At 34.8% G+C, this 16,388-nt stretch overlaps 3 protein-coding genes across 3 annotated transcripts; 2 read left to right on the forward strand and 1 right to left on the reverse strand.

Moving 5' to 3' along the window:
* The first annotated feature begins 1,416 nt into the window (after positions 1-1,416).
* Positions 1,417-2,551, forward strand: LOC134650570 (large ribosomal subunit protein uL4m). Its single transcript, XM_063505527.1, has 2 exons — positions 1,417-2,173; positions 2,292-2,551. Exons 1-2 carry the CDS (start codon positions 1,533-1,535, stop codon positions 2,506-2,508), a joined length of 858 nt encoding a protein of 285 aa, XP_063361597.1. The 5' UTR covers positions 1,417-1,532; the 3' UTR covers positions 2,509-2,551.
* Positions 2,552-2,955: 404 nt separating this feature from the next.
* On the reverse strand, positions 2,956-4,850 carry LOC134653938 (uncharacterized). The gene is made up of 4 exons (XM_063509311.1): positions 4,639-4,850; positions 4,107-4,442; positions 3,528-3,715; positions 2,956-3,028 (listed from the first exon to the last, which is right to left on the reverse strand). The coding sequence occupies exons 1-4, from the start codon at positions 4,793-4,795 to the stop codon at positions 2,996-2,998; spliced, it is 714 nt and encodes a 237-aa protein (XP_063365381.1). The 5' UTR covers positions 4,796-4,850; the 3' UTR covers positions 2,956-2,995.
* A 658-nt stretch (positions 4,851-5,508) lies between these two features.
* Positions 5,509-14,476, forward strand: LOC134650581 (aminoacylase-1-like). The gene is made up of 9 exons (XM_063505538.1): positions 5,509-5,786; positions 7,823-7,992; positions 8,498-8,669; positions 10,839-10,985; positions 11,096-11,166; positions 12,126-12,242; positions 12,898-12,993; positions 13,278-13,411; positions 14,137-14,476. Exons 1-9 carry the CDS (start codon positions 5,705-5,707, stop codon positions 14,339-14,341), a joined length of 1,194 nt encoding a protein of 397 aa, XP_063361608.1. The 5' UTR covers positions 5,509-5,704; the 3' UTR covers positions 14,342-14,476.
* The last annotated feature ends 1,912 nt before the right edge of the window (positions 14,477-16,388 follow it).

A 16,388-nucleotide genomic window follows, 5' to 3' on the forward strand; every position in this document is an offset into this window, starting at 1 on the left:
CCTGAATTAAGTTACTTATAAAATAAGTTCTTCAAACGTAAAATAAATTAGTAAAGTCCGTCAACCAAATCTTGTCAGTAGTAAAAGGCGGCAAATTTGAAAAATCGCGGGTTAGCAACACTGTGTTCGAATAATTCCAAAATGCGTGTCATCTGTGTTTTATCTGTGGAATGTGGATCGTGAACGACAGCCGTCACCTTATTTGTTTTCATTTGGTTTTCATTCTGAATCGTTTCTGTTTCAAGAGATATTTCTGCTGTCACCATTAAATACCAATACATTAAATAAGAATAAGCAAAGCTAAGGGGCCTACAATGTACAATCATGCTCGTTGATGGTAAACATTACTAAAAATTGAGGTTATGACAAGTACATACTGGAAGAACTCTTTCGAACTTTTAAGATTATGTTCAGTTTTTTTGTTTTAGGGTTAAAAGGCATAAATAAAATTAAAACGTATGCCTAAATCTATCCAACAAGACCATAAATTGTGTCCTGGAAACCGTCCATAGGCCCACATGTCTAATATTTTCAGCAATCAGTTGTGACTATTTACAAAGGTAAACCTTTTAAACAGTATTAAGAGCCTTGATTATATCGCCGTTCTTTCGCAATATCTACCTAATCCATACATGTTTGTTGCAGGATTAAATCTTACCCAATATAAGGCGTTCGTAGTAGAAAGTATCTCTTCAGACAATACTTACCTATGGCGGTTTATATACGTGTACAACGCAACCAAGTCGAAAAGTGCCCCTTATCTTATTTACCTTTAAATTAAATAAACACCCAAATATCAGTTGTTTTATTTTTAATATGTATATTGTACAATATATACCAATCAAAAAAATTACACAGGTATGTCATATTCATTCAGAACAGTACACTAATTTACATTAACAAGTGGCATATTATATTGTAAATAACAAATATATGCACTATCTAATTATCTGCATTTTGATATGATTTTATTTTAGTAAACTTAGAAGACATAGGGAACAAAGAGAATATAAGCACTACGATAGAGAGTTGTTTTTGATATCTTTAAATTTGTTCATCATTTTGATTAACATTGTTTTAACATCGCTTTTAAATTGTCCGTCCATGTTTCAATTTTTTTCAATAAACCGCGAGTGACAATTTGAATTGACGTACGCAGGGCGCGCTCAGCGGAAAAAAAATCTTATGGTTCGATGTACATTGCTGCTTTTCTTAGCGCAATACTGCTCTTTGAGTGTTGCCCTACTTTAGTTTGCTTTACATTGCTACTGACAAGATTTGGTTGACGGACTATATTATAAAAACCGACTTAAGAAATTTAATCTTACCGAAGACGAGGCAGTATGGCCTATGGTCTTAGCCTGTCCAGAAGGACTAATTAAAAAAAATGACAGATGACTTATGGATGACTTCTAGTGTTGAGGTTATGTTATTTAATGAATTGATTTGATTAATTTTAGAGTTAAAAGAGATTATGGTGTACTATTTCTGATTAAAAGCTATTTTGGACTTACTCGCTGCTAAAACATACAATGAATTCAATACTGTTAAACGCATTGAAAAACCTTCATATATCAATTAAGCCGCAAATACGAGCCTTTGCTTCGGCTAATGCTTCTATTATAACATCTAAGGATAATTCATTAACGGTGAGCAAAAAAGAGTGGAAGGTTTCGCCCCTATACACCAAGCCTCGCGAAGTATGGATTGAGAACTTGGATACAATTGAGGAACAGAAATTGGGTTTGTTCGAGTTGCACCCTTCGGTATATGCAACGGTGCCTAGAATAGATATAATTCATCGTAATGTGGTGTGGCAGAGGAAGTACCGGTGGGTGTCGTGGGCTCACACAAAGACCAGAGCAGAGGTGCGCGGAGGAGGTAGAAAACCTTGGCCTCAGAAAGGTCTAGGCAGAGCCAGACACGGCTCGATTCGCTCTCCTTTATGGCGTGGAGGCGGTGTAGCCCATGGACCCCGCTCGGGCACAACCCACTTCTACATGTTGCCCTTTCATCTAAGACTGCATGGTCTGACGTCTACGCTATCTGCTAAATTTGCCCAAGATGACTTGCACATAGTCAGAGACCTTGAACTGCCCACAGATGAACCAGAATATTTTGCTGAGCTTATTGAGCAAAGGAATTGGGGACCATCTGTCCTAATTGTTGATGAGTAAGTTTTATCATTTTATTGCACATTAGAAAGAGGGGGAACTAGGGTATTGAAATTAATAGTTGCGTTGTTAAAATAAACAGTTTCTGATTTGTCTAATTTTGTATGTTTTTTTCAGTACTGATTTTGTATCAAGAAATATAACAGTGGCCACCGATGTTATGCCACATGTCAATATTATGCCAGTTTATGGTCTGAATGTGTACTCCATGTTGAAACATGACACATTAATTCTCACAATGTCTGCAGCTGAAAGAATCGAAGATCGGATTCTAAGCCACTTGCACGGCATTACCACTGAGAGGCAGTCACAGTATAAATTAGATCAGGTTTAAATATTTAAGGCAAAAAGTTAGTAAAGAAATAAAAAATTACAAATATGAGGTATTTTTCATTTAATTTTTTAACAGCATCAGGTGTGGTTTAGCCTAACTTGAAAAAACTGGTTCTATCTGATATTATTCATTGAAAATTGTTACCATTTAACATTACTGCCATTATGCAAATAGAATATAGATAGAAGCCAACTTACTGTGCTGCATACTCAAATGTGAGCAGCATATAATGGAAACAGTCACATGCTTTTTATGAAATTATGCACAGAAAACTTTAATATTCATTAATTGTATTTTCTCAAGGAATGTTACACCATTAACTTAATCTAAGGGCCTATTTACACATTGAATAGTATAACACTAACCAAGTGTAAACAAGCCTTACAATATTAGCAATACATATTTGCTATTTTACATCACTTTAATAACTCAGGATTTCATTCCCAATAATGTTATCCACAGATAAATTGATGTTAAAAAACATTTGTCATTTATCCAGTACTTTGGGATTATCCGGAATCTAGAACAAGATAAAAACTATAATTAAAAGAAGGAAGATAAAGAAATATGATGTGTTGTATCTACATCCACAGTAAGGCTGGAATCAGTGCTTGAGCGACGGTCAGCACTGACATTGATCGAATGTAGCTATATGAAATTTTTGTGGTCTGGTGCGGATGTCTTGTTTAGCTGGGTGGCAATTAATCTCTTAAGTATCATGGCCATCACAATAGATCAATGCTTGAATGGTTGATGCGATACTCAAAGGTCCTGTACCACCCCAATAATAATAAATCATGTCATGTGCAGTATAAAACTTACACATGCTACACACAGTTCCACACAACCTGTTGACCTGACTTGACCTGTTTTTATTGCACTTAAATGTATTAGGGCCACTTGCACCATTCACTAACCCGGGTTTAACCATATAAACCTGGTGTTACCATTGGTTACCAGTACAATTTGACACTGGGTTAACGGGATGGTGCAAGTGGCAATTAAAATGTTAGTCTCACCTTGCTTATTTTATTATGTGTCTGACTGGCACTACCTGCCATTTTCTGCCTCACACTCCACCTCAAGTCAGACCAGTTATTTTCACCGGGAACATTGGGCTTGTACTTCTCCCAAAGTGATGTGTAATAATGATACAGGGATACAGGATCACATTTCTTCATTGCTGGTGGCTTTGCAACTCTAATTACTGAAACAATCATAATTAATTTTAATATATACATGAAACATAAATATATAAGTAATTTTTGATATTCCGGTCTATGAAATTCCCATCTTGCTCCTATTTATATAAACATGAATTAATTAGCTTTAAACAAAAAGTCTAAAAGGCAATTTCTGACTCTAATAGTATCAATATCTTCACTCCTATCCTGGCCCGGCTGAGGACCTGGATGCACAGACACCCGACGTAGTTACCTGGCTTAACAACCTCAAAGCTGTACTCTGATTGCCTAATCATGCATGCCATATGTTTAATAAAATATTAAAATCCAAAAATATGACAAAAAGGATTAAAGTATTTTAGGTCTTAGTATCTTTTGATTGGTCATGACACATTATTTCATTATACATCTTACTATTATTGTTTGAGGTGGTAGTAGTGGTTTTCACTTGGCTGGATGTAGATTCCTTTTTCTCAACTCTTACACACGAGCAAGCCCTTCTTAACGGTTGCTCATCGGGCACTGTCTGTCGAATGTTAGGAGTAGACTGTATATTGCGGACGTGCAATGCCTTTCTTCTACTCAGGCAATCTCTATTACATTTCAAATCTTTGTTATCTGACATTCGCGATCTAATCCTGGATGAGAATGTACTAGCACTGTGTAGCCTTTCTGGACCTTGTGTTGGAATGTTCTCATGATCAAAACCATATTTCTGCTGAAGATCATACTTGATTAATTTCTTTAAATCTGTAAAAGCAAAAACAAATTAGAATTTACACTAGGATGCCGCCATAACAAGATTCAAAACAAAAACAACGCCATTTAAATACTTTAATTAATTTAACTAATTATTTTTGAGAATAAAATTCTTAAACCATATTATATTGGCAGGCGCCACCTGCAATAGTTCGAAAGTACTCCCGTCATAAGAATAACACCATACCTGTGATAAAGTGTTTCAAAACCTCTCCGCTTATATTTTGAATTCCTAGATGGTTTAAGTATTGCAGTACTTCCCTAGCGTCAAGTTCCGCGGTTAGCTTATGGTACTCTTCACCAATAACTGACATGTTATTACTATGATTTAATAAGTGCGACATGAAATGAAATTTAACCGAAAACTTGTAACTTTATATCTAATAATGTAAACTTCGCTGTGTATAACTAGTTTAACTGCAACGGTCACTTATTGGTCAACCAGGTCAACCAAGAACACGCAAAGCAAAACGGCCAAAAGTGCCAAAACTCAGTGCGTTTAAAATTTAAATGACATTGACAATTCATTTGACATACGTTGGATTTTCGGAAAAGGTCTTGCTACACATGACAAACAAGATGGTTTCGGCTGAACTTCGAACTTCTCAGAAAATTTGAATTTCGCACTTTTTTTTACTGACAAGATTTGCTTGACCAGCTATATAATTTAGAATATTATAATATCGCTTCTTCCGTGACGAGCTCGGAGGAATTATTCCGAGGTGACGAGCTCGATCGAACGTACGCCGGACCGCACCAAGGTTGCGGTCCGGTACGGCCGTCTGTAATAGCTTTTAGATTTGCACAATGTATGTATGTCCCTTAAATCTGTCAATAGTCAAGAGACTGAAGAGACAAGAGACTCGACTCACAGCTCGGTACGTCAAAAGTCAAAAAATCTGAATCATAAAAATAAATATTATATTAAGTAAAAAAAATACCTGGATTATTAAATGTACTTACAATGATTTATTCAATTAAAAAGTGTCAGTATTTGAACAAAAAATCAGTTTTTATCTTGTAGAAATTCTACTTAATTTTTATTGAAATACACGATTGTTTATTAAAAACGTTGATGTTTGTTTTATTGATAAACTAATGGAACATAACAAGAAACAGACATTTATCACAGTTGGAAGCGTATCAAATTTGTTATCTCAGAAGACGACGTAGGTCAGTATATAAGGCGCGGAACTTGAATCTGCTATCATTTCTGCCCTAGAGCTCTGAATGAACACAGTACACCTACAGCCATGTCGTATGCCAGTAACCCGGCCATTGCAAACTTTGTGGAATATCTCCAGATACCGAGTGTGCAGCCAAACATCAATTATGGTAAGTAAGAAATATCACAATATTTTGTATTATTTATTTGGAAAGCAAATAGAAACAATTGAGTATGAGATAAGGTTGCAAATATACAGTTAATCAATTATTTATTCCTTTAACAGTTCTCACAAGTTAAAACCATGTATTGTCCATTAAGGTCTAACTCAATGATTACCAGAGCTTGGCGGAGGTGAGCTCTGATGATTACGAAGTAATATAATAGGTCTATGGTCTAACTACAGTTATGCAGTATTTGTTATTTATTTACAAAATCACATAATGTATTATTTAATATTAAGACAAAATTCATCAAAACTCCTATAATTTATTACAAGAAACAGTGACAGGATGAGAAAATCTCTGTAATCTTATCTAATATTATTATCAATGTTTAATGTAAACTATGCTTGTAGAAGTATGAAATAAAATTACCGATGATTTTGCCTCATAGTGCAGCCATGATGATACAATTTGTTACATTATCAATTTGAAATAAATTAGTTATTATAAATTTAATGTTTAAATCATCATTCGGTCCATTTGTCTGCCAAGATCCTTTTTCATAAGAGTGCATGAAGGTATCAACTAGAAAATCTGGTCTTCATCAGCAGTTCCACTTCATCAAATGTCACTTTTTTTCGAATACAAATGCTTGGTTGGATGATGAAAGTACAAAAATCGTTATACTATGTATTCCTAATATTTGAGGAGTTTCCTCAATTCCCCCACCATCAGAAATAAATTTTGACAAAAATGGGACCAATCTGTTAGTAAGTATATAAGTAGATAAGTACCTATACTTTCAGTCAAATAACCATTTGATAATTTTTCCAAACCAGTTGAGAAGTTACGAAGTTTTGAGGTAACAAAAATAAAAATAAAACATAGGTACAACTGAGTTGAGAACCTCCTCCATTTGGAATTTTAAAGAAAGCAATCTGGAACTAAATAATTTTAAACAAGAAAATTAATTTACAAGTGGGTTCAGAAATGACAGAGAACTGGGGTAACCATCAACAAACAAAAAAAGGTTGAATTGATAGCCTCCTCCTCTTTTAAAGTCGGTTTGTTACACTGGACGACCATGATAAAGTTTGAAAGTGTCAAATAACGGTAACAAACCACGCACAAAGTAATAGATAGCGTTACCTATAGATATATCTCACTTATTACTGACAATATACAAGGCCTAGTTAGATGGCAGTAACCCTCAGGATGTATACCATTTGGCCTGTAAGATAGGGCTGACGTGGAACCAATTGAGTCTATCCTGGCACAATTGAATAATGAGAATGCCCACTTTTGATAGTGTTAAGATATCTCAATGTTTTATGCCACTTCAAGTACAACATCGCAATCAGCGAAATGTCTACAATTTGGGCATGGACATCATAAAAAGATTATAATTAAAAGTCACAAGAACGTAGCCACCGCCAATCTAATCTAAGTTACCTTCCTAGCGACAAAAACTAATACCAGCCATAGATATTTTGTTACCTACTTAATTTAATGTTTGTACCAAGTTTTATGTTATTTCGGCATTTCGTCTTAAAATGAGAGTGTATCTTCAATTGTATGAGTGCGGCTTCTTAGTGGCGGGGTTATTGTGACTCTTGGACATAGGCTGGTGATCTCCATAAAACCGGCCAAGTGCGAGTCGGACTCGCGCACGGAAGGTTCCGCACCATCAACAAAAAATAGAGCAAAACAAGCAAAAAAACGGTCACCCATCCAAGTACTGACCCCGCACGACGTTGCTTAACTTCGGTCAAAAATCACGTTTGTTGTATGGGAGCCCCACTTAAATCTTTATTTTATTCTGTTTTTAGTATTTGTTGTTATAGCGGCAACAGAAATACATCATCTGTGAAAATTTCAACTATCACGGTTCGTGAGATACAGCCTGGTGACAGACGGACGGACGGACGGACGGACGGACAGCGGAGTCTTAGTAATAGGGTCCCGTTTTTACCCTTTGGGTACGGAACCCTAAAAAACTATCATCTTTATGCAAACTTACCTACCTTATTAATGTTATTCAGATGCATGCGTAAGTTTCCTGAAAAAGCAAGCGTCATCGCTCGGTCTGGAATTTGTAGTTCATGAGATCGTACTGAAGAAGCCAATCGTCATTTTAACATGGCGAGGCTCGGAACCGGCTCGTCCTTCGATACTGCTGAACTCGCACATGGATGTCGTGCCTGTGTTCGAAGTTAGTATTATTTTATAAGTACTAACTCTAAACCCTAGGGTTCAAATAAAAATTTGAAATTCAAAAAAGCACCTTGACGTTTTTAAATTAAGAAAAAAAAACGCCATATTTATTTACCACAACCCTCAAGGGTCTAAATTTGTTGAAGTTAGAGTTGAAATTTGATTATCTTTACTAAACCGATTTCGCATCGATCGGAAGCGAGGGGTTAATGTATTTGAAGGAAGGGAGAGAAACTGTTTCATGGTTCATGACCCATCGATGCAAGGGACGATAACTAATAAGTTTAGTGATATGTAGTGCCATTAATACCAAGAATTTGCAGTACATTTAAATTATCGCGGTCCTCTGATTCTAATTGGGATTTATGTCTCACGATTATGATTAGAGCGCAGCTGCAGTGGGATATATTTAGACGTAAGTTAAAAAAAACGAGTTTTTACGCTGTTGTCTTATTTACTATTATAAAATCTAGCTGTAAACTAGCCATCTGTTATTATTGCAGAAAAGTTGGTCATACCCACCCTTCAGTGCCCACATCGATAAGGATGGAAAAATCTTTGCCCGTGGCTCTCAAGACATGAAATGCGTTGGTATACAATACCTGGAGGCTGTTCGTAAACTGAAGGCTGCCGGGGTGCAGTTAAAGAGTACTCTTCACATCACATTCGTTCCAGGTAAATAAGAATACATCCAACTTTACTAAGGTAGGTACCGTAAACTGAGGTTCCTTTGAGTCATGGGGTAGGTAACATCCACAAAAAAAGTCAAACCTAGGCAGGTACTTATTTCGATTGGAAAACCCGTCAATGTATTTGGATGGCACTGATGGCAGAGAGAAATAAACAATTTGTTATAGTTTCACTAATCGGGTAAGGCTAAGTGATAAATGAAGATTTTCGACAATCATTAGATGACCAAAAAGGACCGATTTCACATTACATTTTACTAAAAATAAAAACATGATCATTTAAGAACTGAGATAATTCGTCAAGTTTTTATTTCACTACGAACTAACCAGCAAACCTTTTGAAGAATAGGAGATATTAACCTTTTGGCCGCCGGACCTAGTCCGCAAAGACGCTCACTCACACGCCAGAGTAAATTTTAAGTAAACAACTAATAAAAAGTTTAGGGATTGCAAATAGTGATATCGATATTTACAATTTATGGTAAAAATCTTCTCAATTTGGCTTTGTTCTTACCCAACTTTAATTTATTTCGAAAATGCCAAAAATTTACATATTTTTTACACACGACAATGTTAAAAATAAAGGTCTTTATCATTAAAAACAACCACTAAATAATATCGATTCATGACGTAATATCACTGCACTAGGCTGTACGAGAAGTCTTTTATACATGCCAACGGCGCGCATGGACTGGCCGCAGTGCAGACGGACAAGGACTGTTTCCGCGCGGATTAAGTAATAATAGTCTCTAGGTCAACGGCGTAAGCGCTCGTCGGTACGTAAACTTTATAAGCGTAACGTTAGAGCCGCGCATAGTGTGTCGATAATATAAATGTACCGGAACTGCATTGGGAAAAATTACACGTGGGTTGAATTGTCAATGAGTGAAGAATAAGAATATTTATTCAGTCATTTATTAATGTAATAGTTTGAAAAACAATTTAATAGTAGCATACGTAGCTTTACTTTATATCCTAACTCCTTATCAACGAACAATTAGGAGTTTTTTTACTTTCCATCCTAACTTCTTATCAAAAAATAATCAGCTGTCCTTTTTCGGTTTGGTTCCTGTGTTTTTCGGTTCGAGTGAACAAAGAAAATTTTAAGGGTTATAAACCGTCACATAATAAACGCTCGGCGCGCGGCGCGTCCTTTGCTCCTACGTGTGATTTAAAACAGTGTGGTATTTTTATACACTTGAACACGTGTGCGTGACTAAAAATATGCATGTGAAAATTGTAATCATCTTTAATTTAAAATGACTCACTGCAGGGGTATCACTCCCCACTACACTATCATGTCAAAATTAATCATTTGTTCTGCAAATAGACCACAAGGACAGATTTACTTGTCTGACTCTACTATCTACAGCTGAAGAAGCTCCCTGAACTTCAGCTATAGTTATGCTATACTTCAGCTAGTTACCACCAATTGGCATTTAACAAGTGTTCAAATGCTTAAATAAAACGAGATTTGCGATTTGATATTTATTTTGAATATTCTCATATCGAGTTAACATTCCCATCCCTAGCTGTCTTGTATACAAGACAACGGCGACGAGGAACATGAAAAACGTTGAAAACTGGAGCAAATTTTTTGATAGCCTTATTATAAAAGAATGGATTTACATATAATAGCTGCTTTAAATGCATTTTTTTAAACAAAGACCTAAAACATTAAAAAGAGTGTAAAAAAATTACAATTGATATTTTTTTCACATTTACCGAGCGGTTGAATTTGTGTCTTGTATACAAGACAGCGGCGCCAGTGTACCGTTCTATCGTTGTCTTGTATACATGCCAACGGCGCTCAAAGGGTTAAAAAGATATGACAATGAATTGAGAACTTGAATCGTATAACCCAAACATAGGTAAGTACTTAGAGGTATCGCGGGGTAAATCGCGCTTATTGGTTATTATTATATTAAGTATAAAGTTGCTTGATTTATCAAGTAAAGTAGCTATGAAAGTAAACTGAGTAAAATGTTATTATCTACATACTAATTAAGATACCGTCTCTGGAATCTCTGGATGTTTACTTAGCCATTATTAAACGCGTACTTTCATTGTTTGAACAAATACTGTTTCTTTGAAGATAAATAATTTATCTTTAATAAGAGCAACATTTTGAGTAGGTACTGTGTAACTTTTGCAGATGAAGAAATTGGGGGTCATGATGGCATGATGAAGTTTGTGCATACTCCTGAGTTCAAGGCGTTAAACGTGGGATTCGGGTTAGACGAAGGGATCGCGAGCCCTAATGAAGAATTCATCTTGTTCTATGGCGAGCGTAGCATATGGCGTAAGTTTTTTTTAAATTAAAAAGTCGTCGGGCAACATAATAAACACAGACTCTACGTCTGTGTATATTATATCGCCCGAACTAAAGAGATATGATGTACCTATTTTTAGAAATTCACGTTCACTGCCCTGGAACGCCTGGACATGGTTCCCTCATTCTTCCGAACACGGCTGGTGAAAAGGTGAGAAGTTTTATCTTACGTTCTCATTCTACTAATAGTTATGACCCACAGTCTAATCAGTTCAGTAGGTATATCATAACTTCAGCGAAGTTTACATGATAACTATATTATTTATATCGATATTTAAAAAAACATGGGATGTCATAACAACAACTGCGTTACTTTACTTAAACCTTATATTTTATTAGAAAAAAAATATTGCGGGAAGAGCATTGGCTAGTCGTAAACAACAAGAAATAAATATTACTGTATTTTATTTCATTTTATAAATTATGCTAATAAATCGTGGTAACAGTAACAGTAACAGAGTTACCCACAGTAAAACGGCTGTATTAAGGAAAAATGTAGAATTTTATTAAAATGTTATGTTTTATAATTTTTATATTGTAAGTTAATTGTATTACATTTAAGTTTGTGAATTTTTTAGGCATTAAAAAGTATTTTGGACCCAAAACATCCCCTAACAGGGTTAAAAAGGGGTTGAAAGATGGAATCCATTACAAATTCTTTGAAACTTCTTATAGGCGTAACATAAGATAACATAATAACATTAATTGAATATTATTAAAAATTCAACCCCTAAGGGAATTAACAAGGGGATGAAAGTTTGTATTGGGGTTATAATTTTATGGTAAGCTAGGAACTTAAAACTTCGTAAAAAGGTATTGTAAGAAAAGAGAAGAAACCTAATTTCAGCGTTTTTTTTTTTTAATTCATCCCCTAAAAGTTTGTATGGAGATCATACATTTTTGTGAGTGCGAGGTTTGAATCTTTGTATAAAGGCATATTATTAAAATAAAACTGCCATAAAATACAAAATATGTTTAGTTATTTTAAACACCATGAAGCCAGGGGTTTAAAAGTGCCGCAGGCGACCGTATCCACTTATGGTCAGTTAAGACGTTGGGAGTGTTGCTGTTAGTTAGTATTTATTTTCACTAATAATGTTTATTTTATAGCTGAGATATATCATCGACAAGTTTATGGATTTGCGGGAACAACAAAAACGCATCCTGCAAAGTGACACCAAACTAACAACTGGAGATGTGACCACGATAAATATGACGCAGATCTATGTAAGTTTATTTTATTACCTTTGGTGTGTCACAAAATTTGAAGTACCGTAAATACTGGGTGTATTTGCGGTACTTCCTACTATAGTCCTTATTCTCCCAACTATGGTCCAAAACAAAATCTAATATTTCAATGAAGAATTCTAAGGCAAATTATTTTCATAAATGTTACTGACTATGCAAGTGTTATTAAACATCATAATTTCATAGATTATTGACGTTTAAAAAAATAGGTAAAGTCTATTTTTTTATTCGGTAGACTGAAATGACAGTTCATAGTATGAACATAAAATGTCATTTCATACTATGAAATGTCATTTTAGTCTACCGAATAAAAAAAAATATTTTTAGGTTAGTAGTAAGTTAGTTAAGGGACTTGGGAGATTTTATATTTATGGTTAATTAAAATTTAATAGTCTTTATTGGAAATATTTGAGAAATTATTGAGCATCGTGCGATTTATTTTCAAGCTGACCACTTAATTGAAAATGGTAAGTGGGCAGACGTAATTAATAAATTTGCACTCCTTTTAAGCCGTTATATTTGTCATTTTAAATCTGAAATGTTATAATTAACTACCTAGTAAAAATCTGTAAATGAAAGAATGAAATATTTTCGTTACATACAAAAGCTGACCAAATTGTCTTTTCTTCAATAGGGTGGTGTGCAATCGAATGTAGTTCCCGAAAAACTAAGTGTAGTTTTCGATATGAGGCTGGCTATTACCGTGGACCATGTGCAATTCGAGAATATGGTAAGCTTAATTTCTAAATTAAATGAAATTAATAACAATCTGAATAATAATTTATGTACCTACAACATTTATTTGGTAGGTATGTTGATATATTTATGTATGTACTTATATCAATTTAAAGTAAACTATCGTATCAATACTGCCATATTATATAATAACATTTAAGTGAGGTTGTGATATATTCTTCATATATAAAAACTTGGAGCGCAATTACCCAATGGAGACCAAAGCAGGTACATTTTACGGTAGCAGTTTTTTTTTCAAATGTTTTGCATATTTCTCAGATTAAACAATGGTGCAAAGAAGCCGGGGAGGGCGTAAATTACGAGTTTGAACAGAGAAACGACAAGGTGGAGTCCACCAAGCTTGACGCGAGCAACCCTTACTGGGTAGCATTCAAAGCTGCCGCCGATGAGATGTAAGTAATGATGTGCCATGGGAATTTTCCCGGAACAAGGAATATTCCCATATGGGAAATTTCCCGGGAACGTTTCCGGGAATAATCCCACCTAGGGAATTTTCCCGGGAACGGCACATCACTAGATGTAACTTATCAATAGATTTTTTTAATATCACTTCGGTGGCCAACAGGCGTACGGACCTCCTGATGGTAAGCGATCACCGTAGCCTATGAACGCCGGCAGCTTCAGGGATTTTACTTGCCCGTTGCACTCTTTTTAAAAACCTGTACACTCCTTTTTTGGAGAAAATCCTAAAGTATAACCCCAATAAAATACGTTAAAGGTAGAAAAAATATACTTATTAATGTCTAAACAAACTGTTTCGTATGTGGGACAAAGGTCAATGTGATTATTGGGAATATTGAGCTACTTAAAGTTGTAAATAGACAACAATCCATTTCTCTACCGTTTGTTTATTTAGTAGTTGGTTATAGTACTTATAGTCTATAACTAACTCATAGAAGTCTGTATAATTCACGTATAGTAGGTACTGTTCCTTTTTTTGCTAATCAAAATTGTCTCTTATTACCGAGCAAGACAAACTAGAGAAAACGATCCGAAAAAGTAAATGAAACCAGAGGCTTGTATCTCATTCGCATACTAGTAAACCTACTAGGTACTATTAACAAGAATTGACATAATATATTAACTAGCTGTATGACACTTTTTGGTAAAATTTCAGGAATATTAAACTGGCCTGCAGAATCTTCCCCGCTGCTACGGATAGTAGGTACGTTCGCGAAGTTGGTATCCCTGCGCTGGGGTTCTCGCCGATGAACTATACCCCAGTGCTGCTACACGACCACGACGAGTTTCTGAAGGCCGACACATTTTTAAAGGGCATCGATATATATGTTAAACTGATAACAGCTGTCGCTAACCTATAAAATATGCTCATTCATTCGAGGCACTGTTGACAACCCTATTTTATATAACACGCGATAGTAAACTATACTAGGATGTTTTAAGGTTCATTTTATACTGTAATCTTTGTCAGCTATGGCTGTCAAAGGATTAAAAATAGTTAAATGCGTGTGGTAAATAGTATAGCTACTTTTGGGTAATAAACCTATAGGTTTAATTATGTATATAATGTCTGCAATGTGCCTTATTATCATAGAGTCAGACCAAGAAAAGTCTGCAGCGGATTTGATAGCCCACGCAGTGCAAGTGTTATTTTCACGTCATAATTTAATAGAAGTTTGACGTTTAAAATAACACTGGCACTGCGAGGGCTGTCAAACCCGCTGCAGACTTTTCTTGGTCTGACTCTATGGATTTTTTATCATTATTGGACTACTTGTATTTACTGTAGTAATTTATTTATACCTATTGACGAAAATTATTTTGTTATTTTTTATGTTGAGCAATTTAAGTTGAAAATGTTTTTACTCTAAGTACCTATTGTTGACAGTTGATTTCCGATAAGAGTTAATATTTAATGTAACACTGACAAGTATTTTGTACAGAAGTATAATTTGTATAGTTCAGGGATTTCCAAACTACGTCCTGCGGGCCGGAGCCTGGAAGCTTGGCCCGCAAATAGTGCCAAATTCTATAGAATTAGACCCGCAAAAAGGAAACAATAGCCTGGCCGTGACCCTCTGCTCTAAAAGTTTGTAGGCCGCTGACATAGTTAATAAATTATGATTATACCCGACATGTTGTCTAGTATTACGTGGTTTGTTTGTAGCTGTGGGTGTGTAAACAATTCTGTGGCCCTAGTGAATAAGGGTATAAGTCTCGGCCAGTGCAGTTATAAAAGGGCGTAACACTTATGAGTTATGCCCTTTTATACCTTTGAGCATATTCATAGTCATAGTATTTTTTGTACAACATTTTATATTTGATTCATTTACTACAACAATAATGAATGAATGAATACTGAGTTAATTCGAAATAAACTTGTTAAATGTTTAATTTTTTTATTTATTTACAAAAGTTTACAATAATGTACGTAAGTAAATGAAACTATAATAACTTATTGTTCACTGGTCTTCCATATAAAACTAATTAAACCACGTGTTTTATTTCATGTTAAGTTGAATGTATTTTATTTGTTAATATGTATTTTAAATTTTATTAAACGAATCATACCTAGGGACCCCTTTGCATTAGTTTTATTTTATATAATTACCTAATGATAATTTCTTCAAGTAATTACGATTAGGTAGAATACCAATCTCCGCCAAGCCCGTACCTATTATGAATTTAACATTATTTTATTCCCAAAAACTAAATCAAGTCGGAATAAAGCACGGAAAAAAGAATGAGCGCGTCTTGACTTCTTTGTTTTGTGGAATAAAGTATTAAGTAAGGAAGTAAAACACTTTATTGTACATAAATGAATACAAAACAGGGAAGACACTCTTCATTAGTACAAAGGCGAACTTAACATAAATGTGGCGTGGAAACGAAATAATTATGATTTATGATAATTATTAAATAGGTAATTATGAATAAAAATATGTGAACTGTCGTGTAAAAGTCAATAGTGACGAACATTGAGGTATATAACAAGAGACGACATCTCGAACAAAATGTTTCCGCACCTCAGAGAAGTGCATGCATGCATGCGAAGCCGAAAATTGTTATTAACGACGCCATGAGTATTTTTTGACTCAGTTAAACAACGTTGCATATAATACTTTTTCTACGACCAAACATTTAGGTACTTTGAAAACTAAATAATAGAAAATCAACAGTTATTCCATTGCTTACCGGTGAAATGTTATTCCATCCCTTTTATTATATTTTCTACTCCCGTACCTTTATTTGTCATTTAAAAGGTCGTACACACACCTTTAAACCCCTATGTTATAGTTGTCAAGACAAGTCTTTAGTCTATTCCCCAAAAAAGTATTTGTGCATACACGCAGTATCTTTTTGGTACTTTTACGATACTTCGTGTAATAACCACTTAAAAAATATTGT

Source organism: Cydia amplana, chromosome 1 (genome assembly GCF_948474715.1).
Source record: "Cydia amplana chromosome 1, ilCydAmpl1.1, whole genome shotgun sequence".
NCBI lineage: Eukaryota > Metazoa > Arthropoda > Insecta > Lepidoptera > Tortricidae > Cydia > Cydia amplana.

Coding starts and splice junctions, on each gene's coding strand:
- LOC134650570 (XM_063505527.1), top strand. CDS start 1,533: ATGAATTCAATACTGTTAAACGCATTGAAAAACCTTCATATATCAATT. Junction 2,174..2,291: donor TCTGTCCTAATTGTTGATGA/GTAAGTTTTATC, acceptor TGTTTTTTTCAG/TACTGATTTTGTATCAAGAA.
- LOC134653938 (XM_063509311.1), bottom strand. CDS start 4,795: ATGTCGCACTTATTAAATCATAGTAATAACATGTCAGTTATTGGTGAA. Junction 4,443..4,638: donor TTTGAAACACTTTATCACAG/GTATGGTGTTAT, acceptor TTGCTTTTACAG/ATTTAAAGAAATTAATCAAG. Junction 3,029..3,527: donor CACATAATAAAATAAGCAAG/GTGAGACTAACA, acceptor ATCTTGTTCTAG/ATTCCGGATAATCCCAAAGT.
- LOC134650581 (XM_063505538.1), top strand. CDS start 5,705: ATGTCGTATGCCAGTAACCCGGCCATTGCAAACTTTGTGGAATATCTC. Junction 7,993..8,497: donor ATGTCGTGCCTGTGTTCGAA/GTTAGTATTATT, acceptor TTATTATTGCAG/AAAAGTTGGTCATACCCACC. Junction 11,167..12,125: donor CGAACACGGCTGGTGAAAAG/GTGAGAAGTTTT, acceptor TTTATTTTATAG/CTGAGATATATCATCGACAA.